The 12,588-nt window shown below is 45.0% G+C and overlaps 1 protein-coding gene across 1 annotated transcript; it reads right to left on the bottom strand.

The window, feature by feature from the left end:
- Nucleotides 1-375: 375 nt before the first annotated feature.
- cand2 (cullin-associated and neddylation-dissociated 2 (putative)) lies at nt 376-12,462 on the bottom strand. The gene is made up of 24 exons (XM_085776708.1): nt 12,273-12,462; nt 11,542-11,685; nt 10,704-10,858; nt 10,066-10,189; nt 9,747-9,804; nt 9,206-9,404; nt 9,011-9,116; nt 8,735-8,874; nt 7,443-7,750; nt 7,209-7,350; nt 6,858-6,976; nt 6,617-6,766; nt 6,251-6,472; nt 5,911-6,117; nt 4,794-4,981; nt 4,548-4,713; nt 4,334-4,474; nt 3,678-3,817; nt 3,274-3,449; nt 2,939-3,034; nt 2,383-2,552; nt 2,141-2,305; nt 1,852-1,959; nt 376-875 (listed from the first exon to the last, which is right to left on the bottom strand). The coding sequence occupies exons 1-24, from the start codon at nt 12,338-12,340 to the stop codon at nt 645-647; spliced, it is 3,723 nt and encodes a 1,240-aa protein (XP_085632834.1). The 5' UTR covers nt 12,341-12,462; the 3' UTR covers nt 376-644.
- Nucleotides 12,463-12,588: the final 126 nt, after the last annotated feature.

Raw genomic sequence — 12,588 nt, 5'->3', positions numbered from 1 at the left:
ATATATATGTACCTTATATATATATTTATATATACATATATATATATATATATATATATATATATATATATATATATATATATATATATATATATATATATATATATATATATATATATATATATGATTATGCTCAAATGTGTTTATAAATTTAAGATCAAAGTTAAATGCGAAAGTGGAAATTTTCATTGGTTCAAAACATCATCCAGATCAGCACTTTACTTTGATATTGATTAACTCTACTATTTCAACATGAGGTATAGTCTGTACTGATAATAAGTGGTTCAAAGTCACTGATCACATTTTCTCCCACAGTACAAAGCACAGAAGTTGGTGACACAACATTACTTCCACATCCATCAGATCAGACACACATTGCAGCTCAGTGGTCAGAGTAATGCCTCCAGTTTATTTCATGTGAACTATTAAACCAAGGTCTTACAGCAAAATGGAGCAAAACTGCAAAACCTACCACAAATGTATTTTTACCAGAGGGAATTCAGACTAAAAAGCCCAGAGTCAGTTGGAAAATAAATTGTTTTGAAAATAAAAGTAGTGATGATATAACACAGTTTTTTCCACTGCATCTTAATCCATGTCTATAAAAAACATCATAATAAAACATCTCCTCCACCATCCAGTGTCTAGCTCATATCCATGCTCTCTGTGGAGCCTACATTCGCCCCCTCCCCTCCCTGGATGCTCTGGTAGATGGACGCCATGTCAGCATTGGTTCTGATCTGGTTGGCAAAGTCAGCCATGCTGGGGCTCCGCTCCACCTCGGGCACGGCCAGCAGGGCGGCGACGGCGCGCATGGCTGAACGCCGCAACTCCTCCTGCTTCTCGAATTCCTGCTTCACAGAACCGGCCTTCACCTGCAGGAGGATGGAGAGGAGGACATGTCATCACACAGTTCATCGGAAACAAGTGTGGCGTGTCTGATACTAAATAACACACATTTACCCGCAATTTACAGTGGCGTAAAGCAAGTAATTAAAGAAGAATTCAAATTTTAAAAAACAAGCTGTAAGATAAAGAGGGTAAGTCACAAGTTTATGAGAACATAAATTCAAGTTGTATCTGACATTATTGAGTCACAAAATTGTGAGACAAAAGTCACAAAGTTGTGTTTTAATATATTAATGAAGGAAACAAATCTCTACACTTTAAAGTAGAGTCTGATAAGATCTTTACAAATGGAAGTGTTTTACTTTTGTTCACTGCATCTTGACTTTAGAAGCTGCGGTGTTTGAAAATAAGATGAATAGTGTCAGCGTCACATGGCTCAGATACTATTGCTCATATGTACTTTCACCAGGCATTAGCCTTTAACTGGGTTCTGTCACTTTTTTCTGTCCTCAGAAAGACTTCAGAAAGAGTTTGAAGCACGTGTTGTGATGAAGTCGTTTTCTCAATTTGTAGCACGTTTTTTGAGCCCTCGGGGCCACTGTACTTAATAGAAAGAAAACACAAATCTCAGTTATCTCTATCTAATAAAATGTGAACTTGAAAACCCTGAGTTTTAAACTCAGAAATATATGTCACAAATTATATATAAGCCAGTTCATATGATAAATATTTCCTTGAAAAGTTCTCACAGCATCTATCCAGTCAGTCTTAGTTAGAGGTTCGGCCTGTGACCGTTTATGTGTTGCTGGCAACTAATAATAACAATATCTTTATATCTTTACTAGGAGTTTATCTTGGCCAATAGCTGAGGTGTAATGTTGCCCAAATAAACTGCAGTAACTGGAGTGTGTGTGTGTGTGTGTGTGTGTGTGTGTGTGTGTGTGTGTGTGTGTGTGTGTGTGTGTGTGTGTGTGTGTGTGTGTGTTGTGTGAGTTATAATACCTTAGTGGTACATGTAGCTTTCAGTGGTTCCACTAATCTGTCTAGTCTTTGGAGAACAGCAGCAGGACACAGAGAAGCAAGTCTGGCCAACATCAGGAAGGTCAGCATCTACAGCAACAATAAACATACACACACTGAAATAACTTTCCACCAAATTCAGTGTATGAAAAATAAGAATTTGTGTTGACGATGTTGAGTTATTGAAATTCATCTTGTATTGTGTCTATAAAGGCAGCAGACTTGTTCCTGGTTTAAATCCCAGGTTGGTGCGAACATGTTCTGTACCCACCCTGATGTCGTAGTGGTCTTTGAGTCCTTCCTCCACGTGATCCAGGAACTGAAGGACATCCAGTCCCTCCAGGCAGCTGTCCAGCAGGGTGTACATGCACTCGAACGCTGCTTTACGCACATCCAACCCGTCGTCCACCGTGTGTTTGAACGGACCCATCTCCACCTGTAGCACGCAAAGGTTCAGATACCATTATAATACCATCCACCATGAATAACAATCATCCCGTCCAGCCAACCCACCTCTCTGATGAGGTCCTTCCTGATCTGGGTCTCCTTGTAGAGGTGAGGCAGTACCTTTCCCAGGAGACCACGAATCAGAGATGGTTTGTTATGAGCTGCAGAGTTAAACATCACCAGAGCAACTCGCCGCACGTTAATGTCATTGTCCTGCAGGGTCTTTAGGAAGTCACCTGTTGAAATGAGACAGTGTCACAGTTATTCATAAAGAAGCCCTGCCTGGAATCTAAATCTATCATTTAAGTACATCTATGTACTCAAAAATCACAAAAAGACTCTTGGCTCTCTCATTTCTGCTACCTTGAAAACAAACTAGTAGATGCATTTCAGCATCAACTCTTCACCATGTTTTAACAGGCTGATGAGGGTGCTGAAATGCATCATTGTTTGTTTGTTTTTCAGGTGTTATATGACCATGCAGTGACAATAACCGCTTTTTAAGGGTTTTAGAGGAGAGTACCTTGGAGTTTTTATTTTATTTTAAAACATGTCCCTGATTCAGCAAAGGATTATGTCTCCATCCTTACAGGTAAAATGAAACAGAAGTGCGTTTTGTTACCTATACAGTCTTTTAGGAGTGAGTCTATGGGAGCAGGTTGGTCAACGATAGTAAACTTGAAAGCGGTCACCACTGTGCTGCGAGTCAGAGGAGAACCTGTGAGGGAGTAAATTAATTTAAACACAACCATAGTGAAAGAACGAGTATTTCATCATCATTAACTCTGGTGCAGCCTTTGCAGTGTTTACTGTTCAGGTGTAATGGATTTGGAAAAACAGAATGATTTTGCCTGACACACCTCCACAGTTAGTTTGCTACATGGCTGGAAGAAATCTCATTAGAAACATAAAGCCCATATACATAAAGACACACACACACACACACACACTTCATACCAGCCTTTAGCTGCTGCTTCAGTCGGGGTAAAAGCTGAGCCGGGTTCACTAAGGTGAGTTTGCCCAGACACTCAGCCACCAGGTTCCTGGTCCCCTCCTCCTGACACTCACAGTTCTGAAACAGCAGAGTCCAGATAGACTCCACATGGGGCGAGAGACTAGAGGCTGAACTGGCACTGGAGAGAGAGAGAGAGCAAAAAACAGAAAGAGAGAGGGAAAGAATAGTCAAAACGTTTTACCTTGTCAATAAAAAGCAGTTATTTTCACACATTTAACCAAAATAATAATCCAATTGGTCCAAATAAACTAACAAATATATCATAAATAATCAAATGTGTCATCCATGATGAACCAGATGTTGGTCAGGAAATCCTGACACAACACGCACACACCCACACACACACCTGATGACTTCTTTGAGGGAGTGCAGGAGCAGGTACTGTCTCCGTGGCTGGGAGGAGATCTCCTTCAGCAGGAATGGCAGGTAGTCGTTCAGGCTGCCCACGGCCATGCTGCCTAACGCACAAGAGGCCGCCGTCTTCACCTGAAACGAGGTTGAGAGAAGCACTGAACTAGAGTACTCCGGCCAAGTCTGTCACTTTTTTGTGTCCCCAGAAAAATACTCGTTGCATTGTGGAGTTTTTGCAGCATATTTGTTGTCACATTGATGAAGATGTTGTGGTGGAAATTTTAATTTCCACAACAATGTTTTCTGAATTTGTAACACATTTGTGTCTTTGCATGTCTTTTCTGAAGCTGCAGCGAATTGAGTTCTCGGGGCCACCGTAGTTTTGTGAGTTCACTTTGACTTGGACCTTTGACCAAAAAAATCTAATCAGTTCATCCTCGAGTCCTACTACTAATACTTTGTGCCAAATTTGAGGAAGTTCCCTTGAGGTATATTACTGAAACATTGCGTCCATGACAAGAGGACATTAACAAAACTTGACCACAGTGTGGCTGCTGCTCTGACTGTTACTGCCGCCTGGGAACCATAATTTGATTATGGATGAAGGTGAGGACGTAAACATCAGTGTGTGAGGACCAGTGTGTATCTCACCTCCTCGCTGGTGGAGGAGAAGGCCTCCAGGATGACTCCCTGCACCTCCTTACTTCCTCCCAGACTACCATTCCTCCCGACCTCCCCGAGACACAGCAGAGCAAGGACACGGGCCGACTCCAGAGAGCCGGGGTTCTTCACCTGAGGAGGGAGGAGACAGTGTGAGCAGGAGTCGCCACACAGAGCACGAGAAGCTTCGCCGACACTAACTCACCTCCTGTATGAGGCTGGACACCGTCCCCGCTGTCTCCTTGGGACAGGCGGAGGACAGGGCAGCCACACAACGGGCCACGGACAGGTAGGACTGCCTGTGGATGACGCCGCTGTCTGCAGAGGACGCACGGCTGTGAAACGGCTCAGTGAGAGACTTCAGCATCTGACTGGAGACAAACACATCACAAACATTGATGATTATTGTTGTACCTGCACCCATCCGTAAACACTCTGTCGTCTGTCCTACCTGTAGCCCAGGTTGGTGGACTTGGACAGCACCAGCGCCTGTATGAAGTCCAGGATGGCGGTGAGAGCTCCGCCCTGCAGCAGGGGAGAGTGGACGAGCCTGAAGACGCCCGGCAGCACAGAGGAGCTGATCTTAGCCAGAGAGGAGGGGCAGGCTTTGGCCATGCAGGTGAGCAGGGTGACGGACACCTGAACAGAGGAGCAGCACAGGTGAACCACAGCTTGTCCTTTACAATAACAAGTACTTTATGTTAAGTGATGAAAACTTCAGTCCAACATGTTTTTTTTTCCACTTCACAAAAAAAAAAAAAATACTGAATTTTAATGGGGAAACTACGCAAGTCTGGTCGCTTTTCCACTGTTTTGCTAACCCTCCTCCCGGCCATGTGCATTTGTTTTTTTGTTTTGAAGCAGTGGATAACATTATATATCATAAACGTGTTACGAAGTGCATATTTGTGTAATCTTATCTGTCATAAACAAGAAATTACGGGTTACAGGGCGCGTTTGTGTTGCGGTGCCGCCATGACGAGAGCTGGGACACTGGGTCGGAGGCTCTGATCTTACAAGGTTGGTTTTCAGCCCAAGAGACGCTATGTGGAAGGCAGAGAGCCTCTATTCTCCCTGGAACAAGTTAGAAGTAATTCAAAGCTGTTTAATTAAGGTAAAAATGTAGTTAAGCTAAAAACCTTGCATAGTTCCTCTTTAAGGGGGACTTGATACTTGTGGAAAAAATGAGAACCGTAGGTCAGCATGTCAACATAATATCATTTTGGTATAAAATGAAAGATAAACTGGAGCTTACAGAGGGATGAGAGCAGCCGTGTTGACTGCAGCTATTTTTATTTAATTAAATTATTTCCTTTGTTAATTAGTGTCTTATGAAAGAGAAGCAGATTATATCAGGTTATTCTCCTTTCTGCTCTTTTTCATTCAAAATGTGAGAGTTTGTATCTGCATTTTAGCTGGGGTTTTTTTTGGTGGGTTATATAAATGAAGTAAATGAAGTGTCTTCATGTCTGATTTGTTCCTGTTTTTGTATAAATGTTTTTATCTGTGTCTCTCTGTGACGCTCAGAGTCGACCACCTTCACCTTCGTTCTGGGCTTTCTCTCCTACCTGGGACACGTGCATGTCGCTCTCATCCACCAGAGCAGGAAGTTCACTCAGCACGGGTTCCAGAGCTGCAGGTTTGATGCTGGCAGCGTGATGCGTCACCAGCGCATTGAGACAGGCCAGTGTACCAAGCTTCAGAGCCCGCTGGTTCTTCCTCAGAAAAGACCCCAGTACGGACAGACCCTCAGGCAGGATGGAGGACAGCTCGACCTGAGGACGGAGAAGAAGAAGAAGTAGAAGAAGAAGAAGAGGAAGAGGAAGTAGACGACAGCAAGTTAGCATCATTTATCAATCTCCATTATTTTATGCTCGCCGCAAATTGGCAAAATAAAACAGACTGAACCTTGATCGGAGAAGCAGCGATGAGGGTGATGGTTCGCACCGCTGTCAGCCTCGTGATCTCATTCTTCAACCTCTCCAGGAAGATGGCCAACACAGCCTGCAGCTCTGCGCCCAGGTGGTCACCAAGGTGACACACCATGTGACCCATACAGGAAATAGCCCTCTCTTTCACTTCCTGGTCGATGTCTGTTGCTTTGAGCCTCTTCATGGTGACAGAAAACACCTGACGGAAACATGAGGAGCAGGTTAGTTTGTTACCTCGTCAGTCCCCCACAGACTCTAATCATCATAAAAGCCACAGTTCACAAGAATCAACGTCAAATTAAAACACCACAGATCAGAGGGGACACAACTTGAGTCCTCCCACCTCTTTGACAAATGGTTTGGGGTCGAACCCTGCGGCCTTCTGCTCGTGAGGCCTCATCACTCGGACCAGCTGCTGAGTGACCAGCAGAGCCTCAGATGTGATCTTGTAGAAGGTATCGTCCACGCAGGCCACGACCGGGGGCAGCAGCACCTGCACACAGAGTCACGATACAGACACTGAGTGACTGAGACTGTGCAGGTTTCAGTTCTTCACATACGTCAGACACACAGAGTCAAAGAACCTGCATGTGAGGCTGAAAGGCCTGAGGAGGATGGGAGAGGAGGAGGACGTGGAGGAAGGAGAGAGCATCGATCCTCATGGTGGAGGAGGTGGACTTGTCTGTCAGGGAGAAGACTATACCTGGAGGGAGGGGGGAGGATGATGGAGGCAGGGAGGAAGGAGGGGGTAAGGATGGAAAAAAAGGGAGGAAAATGAGAAAAGAGGACAGAGGAAGAGAAGAGACGAAAAAAGATGAAGAAAGTGAGCAGGTGGGAGGATGACAGCGAGCTGGAGAAACAGAAACTGTAACAGTCGAAAGAAAAAAAAAAAAGAAATGAAAAGGGAATAAAAATGTGTGTGTGTGTGTGTGTACCTGGTATCAGTGCGGGGATGTGCTGCTCCAGGCCTCCAGCCACAGTGTGACTGAGCTCCGTCAGCACGGTGAAGCCGCCCTGACGAGACTTGATGCTCTTCTCCTTCAGCTGGCGGTGCAGAGCCTTCACTATGAGGGGCACCTACACACACACACACACACAGACACACACAGTGATCTTCATCTTCATCTTCATCCTCTTCTCTCATTGCAACTGAGTGACTCTCTATCTACCTGTTTCTTCAACATGGCGACCACGGGGTCCTCTTCCCGCCCCGCCCCCGGCTCCGCCCCGGCCGCTGCGGGGCCATGATGACCCGTGGGCCGTGTCTGTCTGAGGAGGGTGGAGAAGGCGGAGAAAACGTCGGCCCTCACGTTCTCCTCGCGCTCCTTGAAGCGGGCAAGCAGGGCAGGACAGACAGAGGAGTAGAAGGAGAGGAGGAGGTCGCGGCGTGTGTGGATCAATGCCTCCAGACATTTGATGGAAGAGCGTCGCACCTTCCAGCTCATGTCGTCATCATCACTGTACTCATCATCTGACTCTGTGGGGGAGAGGGGGGGGGTTCTCACTTCTCACTCATCTGTGATATTTGGCTGTGTCCCAGAATCACTCACTACTCAGCATATAGTGGACTACAGTGACTAACTACGCCATTTTTTAGTGCTGTCCGAATGTTAAGTGAGTATTAATATACCCTATACCCACAATGCAGCGTGAAAAGTAGTGTACAACCGATGGTAACCAAGCAAGTAATATATACCATAATGCATTGCTGCACGCATCGCTGTTTTGATTTGCAACATGTTATGCAACGTAAAAGCATAATTAACTGCGTGGCAGAGCATTGTCCGAAAGGGTTTTTCATAGTGAGCTCACTACGTAGTGTAGTCCTTCTATATAGAATTCACTACAGTGAGCAGGGAGGAGTGAATGAGTGAGTGATTTCGGACACAACCTTTATCTCCAAAAGCAAATAAGCTTCACTTTAAGGTGTTAACTATGGTGGCCCTGAGGGCTCAACTCACTGCAACAAGAAAACACATGCACTAAAGACACAGTCCTCAATGCAGTCAGTTCAAATCCCCCATCGGGCGGCCCTTTTACTGCATGTCATTCCCCCTCTCTCTGCCTCCCCATTCCCTGTCTCTCAGTCTCAACTATACTATCCAATCAAGACAAAAAAGACAAAAAATATACACAATGTGCCAAAAATCTAAAATCGATCCTGACTTTAGAAGTTCTGACGACGGCCACCTGGTTAGTTTATTATGACATCAACGATTCACGTAATGTTGTTCAAATGTACTAACTAGGAGCTTAGCATTAGTCTTTAGCCGTGTCTATGACTGCGAACATCCCAACCCTCCCTGTGGGGCCCCTGCTGATGTAGCATTGCTGTGACACATTTAGGGGACATCTGTAAATTGTAGAATCTTTATAGGGGAGTTTTCAATGGCCTCCAGAGTCCAGGATCAGCACTGAACCACAATCTGAGAAACATACACACACAGAGACACACACACACCTTCATCTAGCCCATCCTCAACGTCCATGCTGTCTTCCTCTTCCTCGTCTTCATCATAGTTGTAGTTGGGGTCAAAGGTCATGAACTTAAGACAAAGTTTAGTCACAGTAGTAACGTGGGGCGACATCTCCTTTGGACACCTGTCAATCAAAGGACCAGTGAAAGGAATGGAAAGAGGGAGAAAGTGTGTTTGTGTGTGTGTGTGTGTGTGTGTGTGTGTGTGTGTGTGTGTGTGTGTGTGTGTGTGTGTGTGTGTGTGTGTGTGTGTGTGTCTACCTGCGTATAAAGGCTTCGAAGGCCTGGAAACAGTACTCTCTCAGCTCGTCATCGTCCACACTAGTAAACTTCACAACCATGGGGATTAGCTTCTCTAGATGATCACCTGCACACACACACACACACACACAGGCTGATTTAGCCTTTAGAACCAGGATGAAACATGCACTTTCTCTCTTTTGCTCCATCGCTCACCCACTCGATGGCCACCCTGTCGGCTGATGGTTGCCAGGCACTGGATGTAGGTCCTGGTCACTGAGGTGGGCGGACCCTTGGCCAGCTCTGTCAACAGATGTTCTGTGAGCTGGGAGAAGAGGGCGGGGCTACAGCAGGGCACCAGGTGACCCAGAGCCAGGATGGAGCGCTTCCTGACAGCCATCCTGGGACTAGTTAACTGGTGGAGCATGGGTGGGGAACGAACAAATGAATGGAAGAATGAATGAATGAATGAATGAAGAATGAATGGATGGACAGATAGAGGGATGAACGACAAAATAAAATCTGATAAAATGAAACAGAGCTGAAACAACAGAATGAGAGCGACTGTGGATTAGAGGACCCTCCATAATAAAGTTTAACTGATTCAGACACATTTATTTTATCATAATTGACACATTGAAGCTACAGTCTCATTACTGTATGTGTGTATGAAAATAGTGACATCTTCCAAAAAACCAGGAGGACATTGAACACATCGTGTGCACAGGAGACACTGCTCACCTCGGCTCAGTCTTACCTGAGGCAGGAGGCTGGAGAGCAGAGAGCTGTGGAAACTGACCAGTGCTCCACTCAGTCTGAGGAGGAATCACATGAAGCACCATCACCATCATCATCTCAAACATCAATCACCATCAACACCTCCTTCTTCAGCAGCAGCAGCACTTCCATCCTCATGACATCTGCCCCTGCTCCACTGTTTGTTGTTGGTGTTTGTGTTGACAGATGTGTGATGTGTTTAGTGGTTGTTTTTGAGTCAGTTTAGGAGTTTATCTCTCAAGTGAACCGAGACACAATGTTAAAAAAGAAAATGAGTGTCAGATGTTTTTTGTTTTTACCTTCCCAACATGTCAGACAGGATGTCCAGAGCCTCCAGCTGGACAGACACGTCCTCCTGTTTCCCCATGGCACCGATCAGCTGGGACGTGATCTTCTTACAAACACTGGCTGTCAGAGCCAGACCTGGCAACCCACAACACAAAGACACAGCACAGAGCAGTTACACACACAAACACACTGGTGGTTAATCGTGATTTTATTCCACAACTCCACACATGGTGGGGTCAAGCTTTTGGTGCCTTAAAGTGCAGTCAGGAATATTGAGGTTCAAAATTCAGTGCACATGAATAATGATTAATAAAAACTTACAGTGACAAAACTGAAGTTGTGCAAAGGTTCATAGTGCAAACCACAGATTTTACATTAATGTTGTTTTAGAGTGTAACTTTTTATTTCTCTAACCCTTCTTTTTCTTTGACTTGAGGCACATTTCAATTATATTTCCCTACAATTTACCTATAGCCTATTAATTTCATTTATTTATTTACGTAATTACCGGTATCTAAATATGAATATATACCCATACACAACTTGGCAAGTGGCTTAATCGAAACATCAGTTACCTTTCAAAATGAAATGTTAAAACATGATCGTCGTTGAGATCAGGAGTACAAAAAGATAGGCGTGTGTGTCTCACCTGATGAAGACAGTGGTAGCTCAGCGATCACTGTCTTCAGTCCCATGCTGGAAATGTCCCTCAGCTGCTCTTTATCTGACACCATGTTGGAGCACAGAGTGTCCACCATCGTCTCCACCTGAGGCTCCTTCACTTTACTCACCAGAGGCGCCAGGCTGGAAATCAAACACACCTACAGTTAGATACATCAGTGACGTCTTATCGTGTGTGTGTGTGTGTGTGTGTGTGTGTGTGTGTGTGTGTGGTGTCATGGCCGCTGCAGCATGGCAGCAGTAGACGGCATGAGCGCAGCACTCTGAACATCTGATTACACCCGTCGTAACTGCCGCCGTTAATGTAGTCATGTGCACGATGATTTTGTGGAAGACGGTCTGGACATGGAGGTCGGCTGTACCTTTGATTACAGCCTAGAGGAGGCCTTTCTGACCAAAGTGCTGAAATACCAGCAGCTGAAGCAGACCATCTCTCAGCTGGGCTACAGATGTAAACTTCTAGTCTTTATATTTGGTAGCCTGGGGCATGTGCATAAGTTGGTTGTGAGGGGCCTTCAGATGGCCGGCCTCCCTAAAAGAAGAGCTAAACAGTTGGCCAGGTACTGCTCAGTCTCAGTTATTATTGGTAGCCGCTCAATCTGGAGGAGACGTTGTTTTTTGTATCCTTGAATGTCTGTTTTCTATCTGATCTGAGGTCATTTTGTATGTAACCGTGTTCAGCTGCCCAGGCGCTTTGTGTCTGACCGTCTTCCATTGTCAACTGCACTGGCAGTGTTTATGTCCCTTGTGCAAGAACCCTTGTACTTCTTTATATGTGGGCATAAATAAATATTTCAAATGTGTACCATTTGACAGCCAGGTTCTGGACCTCTCCGTTCTTGTCCTCCAGCAGTTTGAGCAGCATGGTCACCACCTTCCTTTCACTGTCCTCATCCAGTTTAATGCTGTCCTTCTGCAGCTCCAGCATCAGGTCATTGGTCGCCATGAACCTGGACACACACACACGCACGCACACACACACACACACACACACACACACACACACACACACACACACACACACACACACACACACACACCAGCAAAAAAAACAACACATTGCTGCTATATGAACTCTCATCAAAGATATTCTATTACTATCGGTTACAGTTTCTAAACCGTCTTTGCTCTTATCTTAGTCTTTGACCAGGTCTATCACTTTTCTGTGTGTCCAGAAACTTCTTCCAACTCATGTGTTGTTGTCATATTATGAAGTTGTTCTCTGAATTAGTATTAGTATTAGTATTATTTCTTTGTTTATGTGGGGAAAAAAACTATAGAGTTAAAGTGTAACATAAGATAAGACAAGAAAGGGAATGGTATTCACACTTAAAATAAAAAACTATGTTGAAAATAAATGTAGCATAGAAGTGTAGTAAATGACACAAACGCAATAACAACAGTTCAGTCCGTGGATGAGTCAGGATTCAAAAGTGTCATCTCACTGTCACACACACACACACACACACACACACACACACACACACACACACACACACACACACACACACACACACACACAGTGCTCCTCTCTCACCTGAAGTCCTTGTCAGTGGACGTCATTTTCTCCAGCAGGTTGGAGATGTGGTAGGAGACGCTCGACATACTGGCTCTCTGACAGCTGCTGTCACTTTCCTCTGCGATAAGAAACAAACCACTGAAACTGTAGCAACAGGTTTTTACCCCGACAACATGGCGAGGCCGCAGGGGACAGAGGGAGGGAGCACGGGATCAGTACCCGGTGAGGAACTTGATACTGGGCGAGTTCAGACAAAAATAGACGTGAGGGGGAAAGTGATTCAGGACGACAGAGCCACCGTGTGGACACGGAGAAAAACTTCACTCACCGGGGC

The sequence above is a fragment of the Trachurus japonicus genome, chromosome 5 (genome assembly GCF_045865225.1).
Source record: "Trachurus japonicus isolate A0001 chromosome 5, Traja_1.0".
NCBI classification, from domain to species: domain Eukaryota; kingdom Metazoa; phylum Chordata; class Actinopteri; order Carangiformes; family Carangidae; genus Trachurus; species Trachurus japonicus.
The sequence above is the reverse complement of the archived record's forward strand: the minus strand, read 5'-3'. Positions and strand labels throughout refer to the sequence as shown.

What these genes read in the sequence shown, in the direction of transcription:
- cand2 (XM_085776708.1), bottom strand. Translation starts at nt 12,340, where the DNA reads ATGTCGAGCGTCTCCTACCACATCTCCAACCTGCTGGAGAAAATGACG. An exon ending in CTGTCTGACATGTTGGGAAG is followed by an intron (nt 9,805 to 10,065) that starts GTAAAAACAAAA and finishes ATTCCTCCTCAG; the next exon opens with ACTGAGTGGAGCACTGGTCA. An exon ending in ACTCCTAAAAGACTGTATAG is followed by an intron (nt 2,553 to 2,938) that starts GTAACAAAACGC and finishes TCATTTCAACAG; the next exon opens with GTGACTTCCTAAAGACCCTG.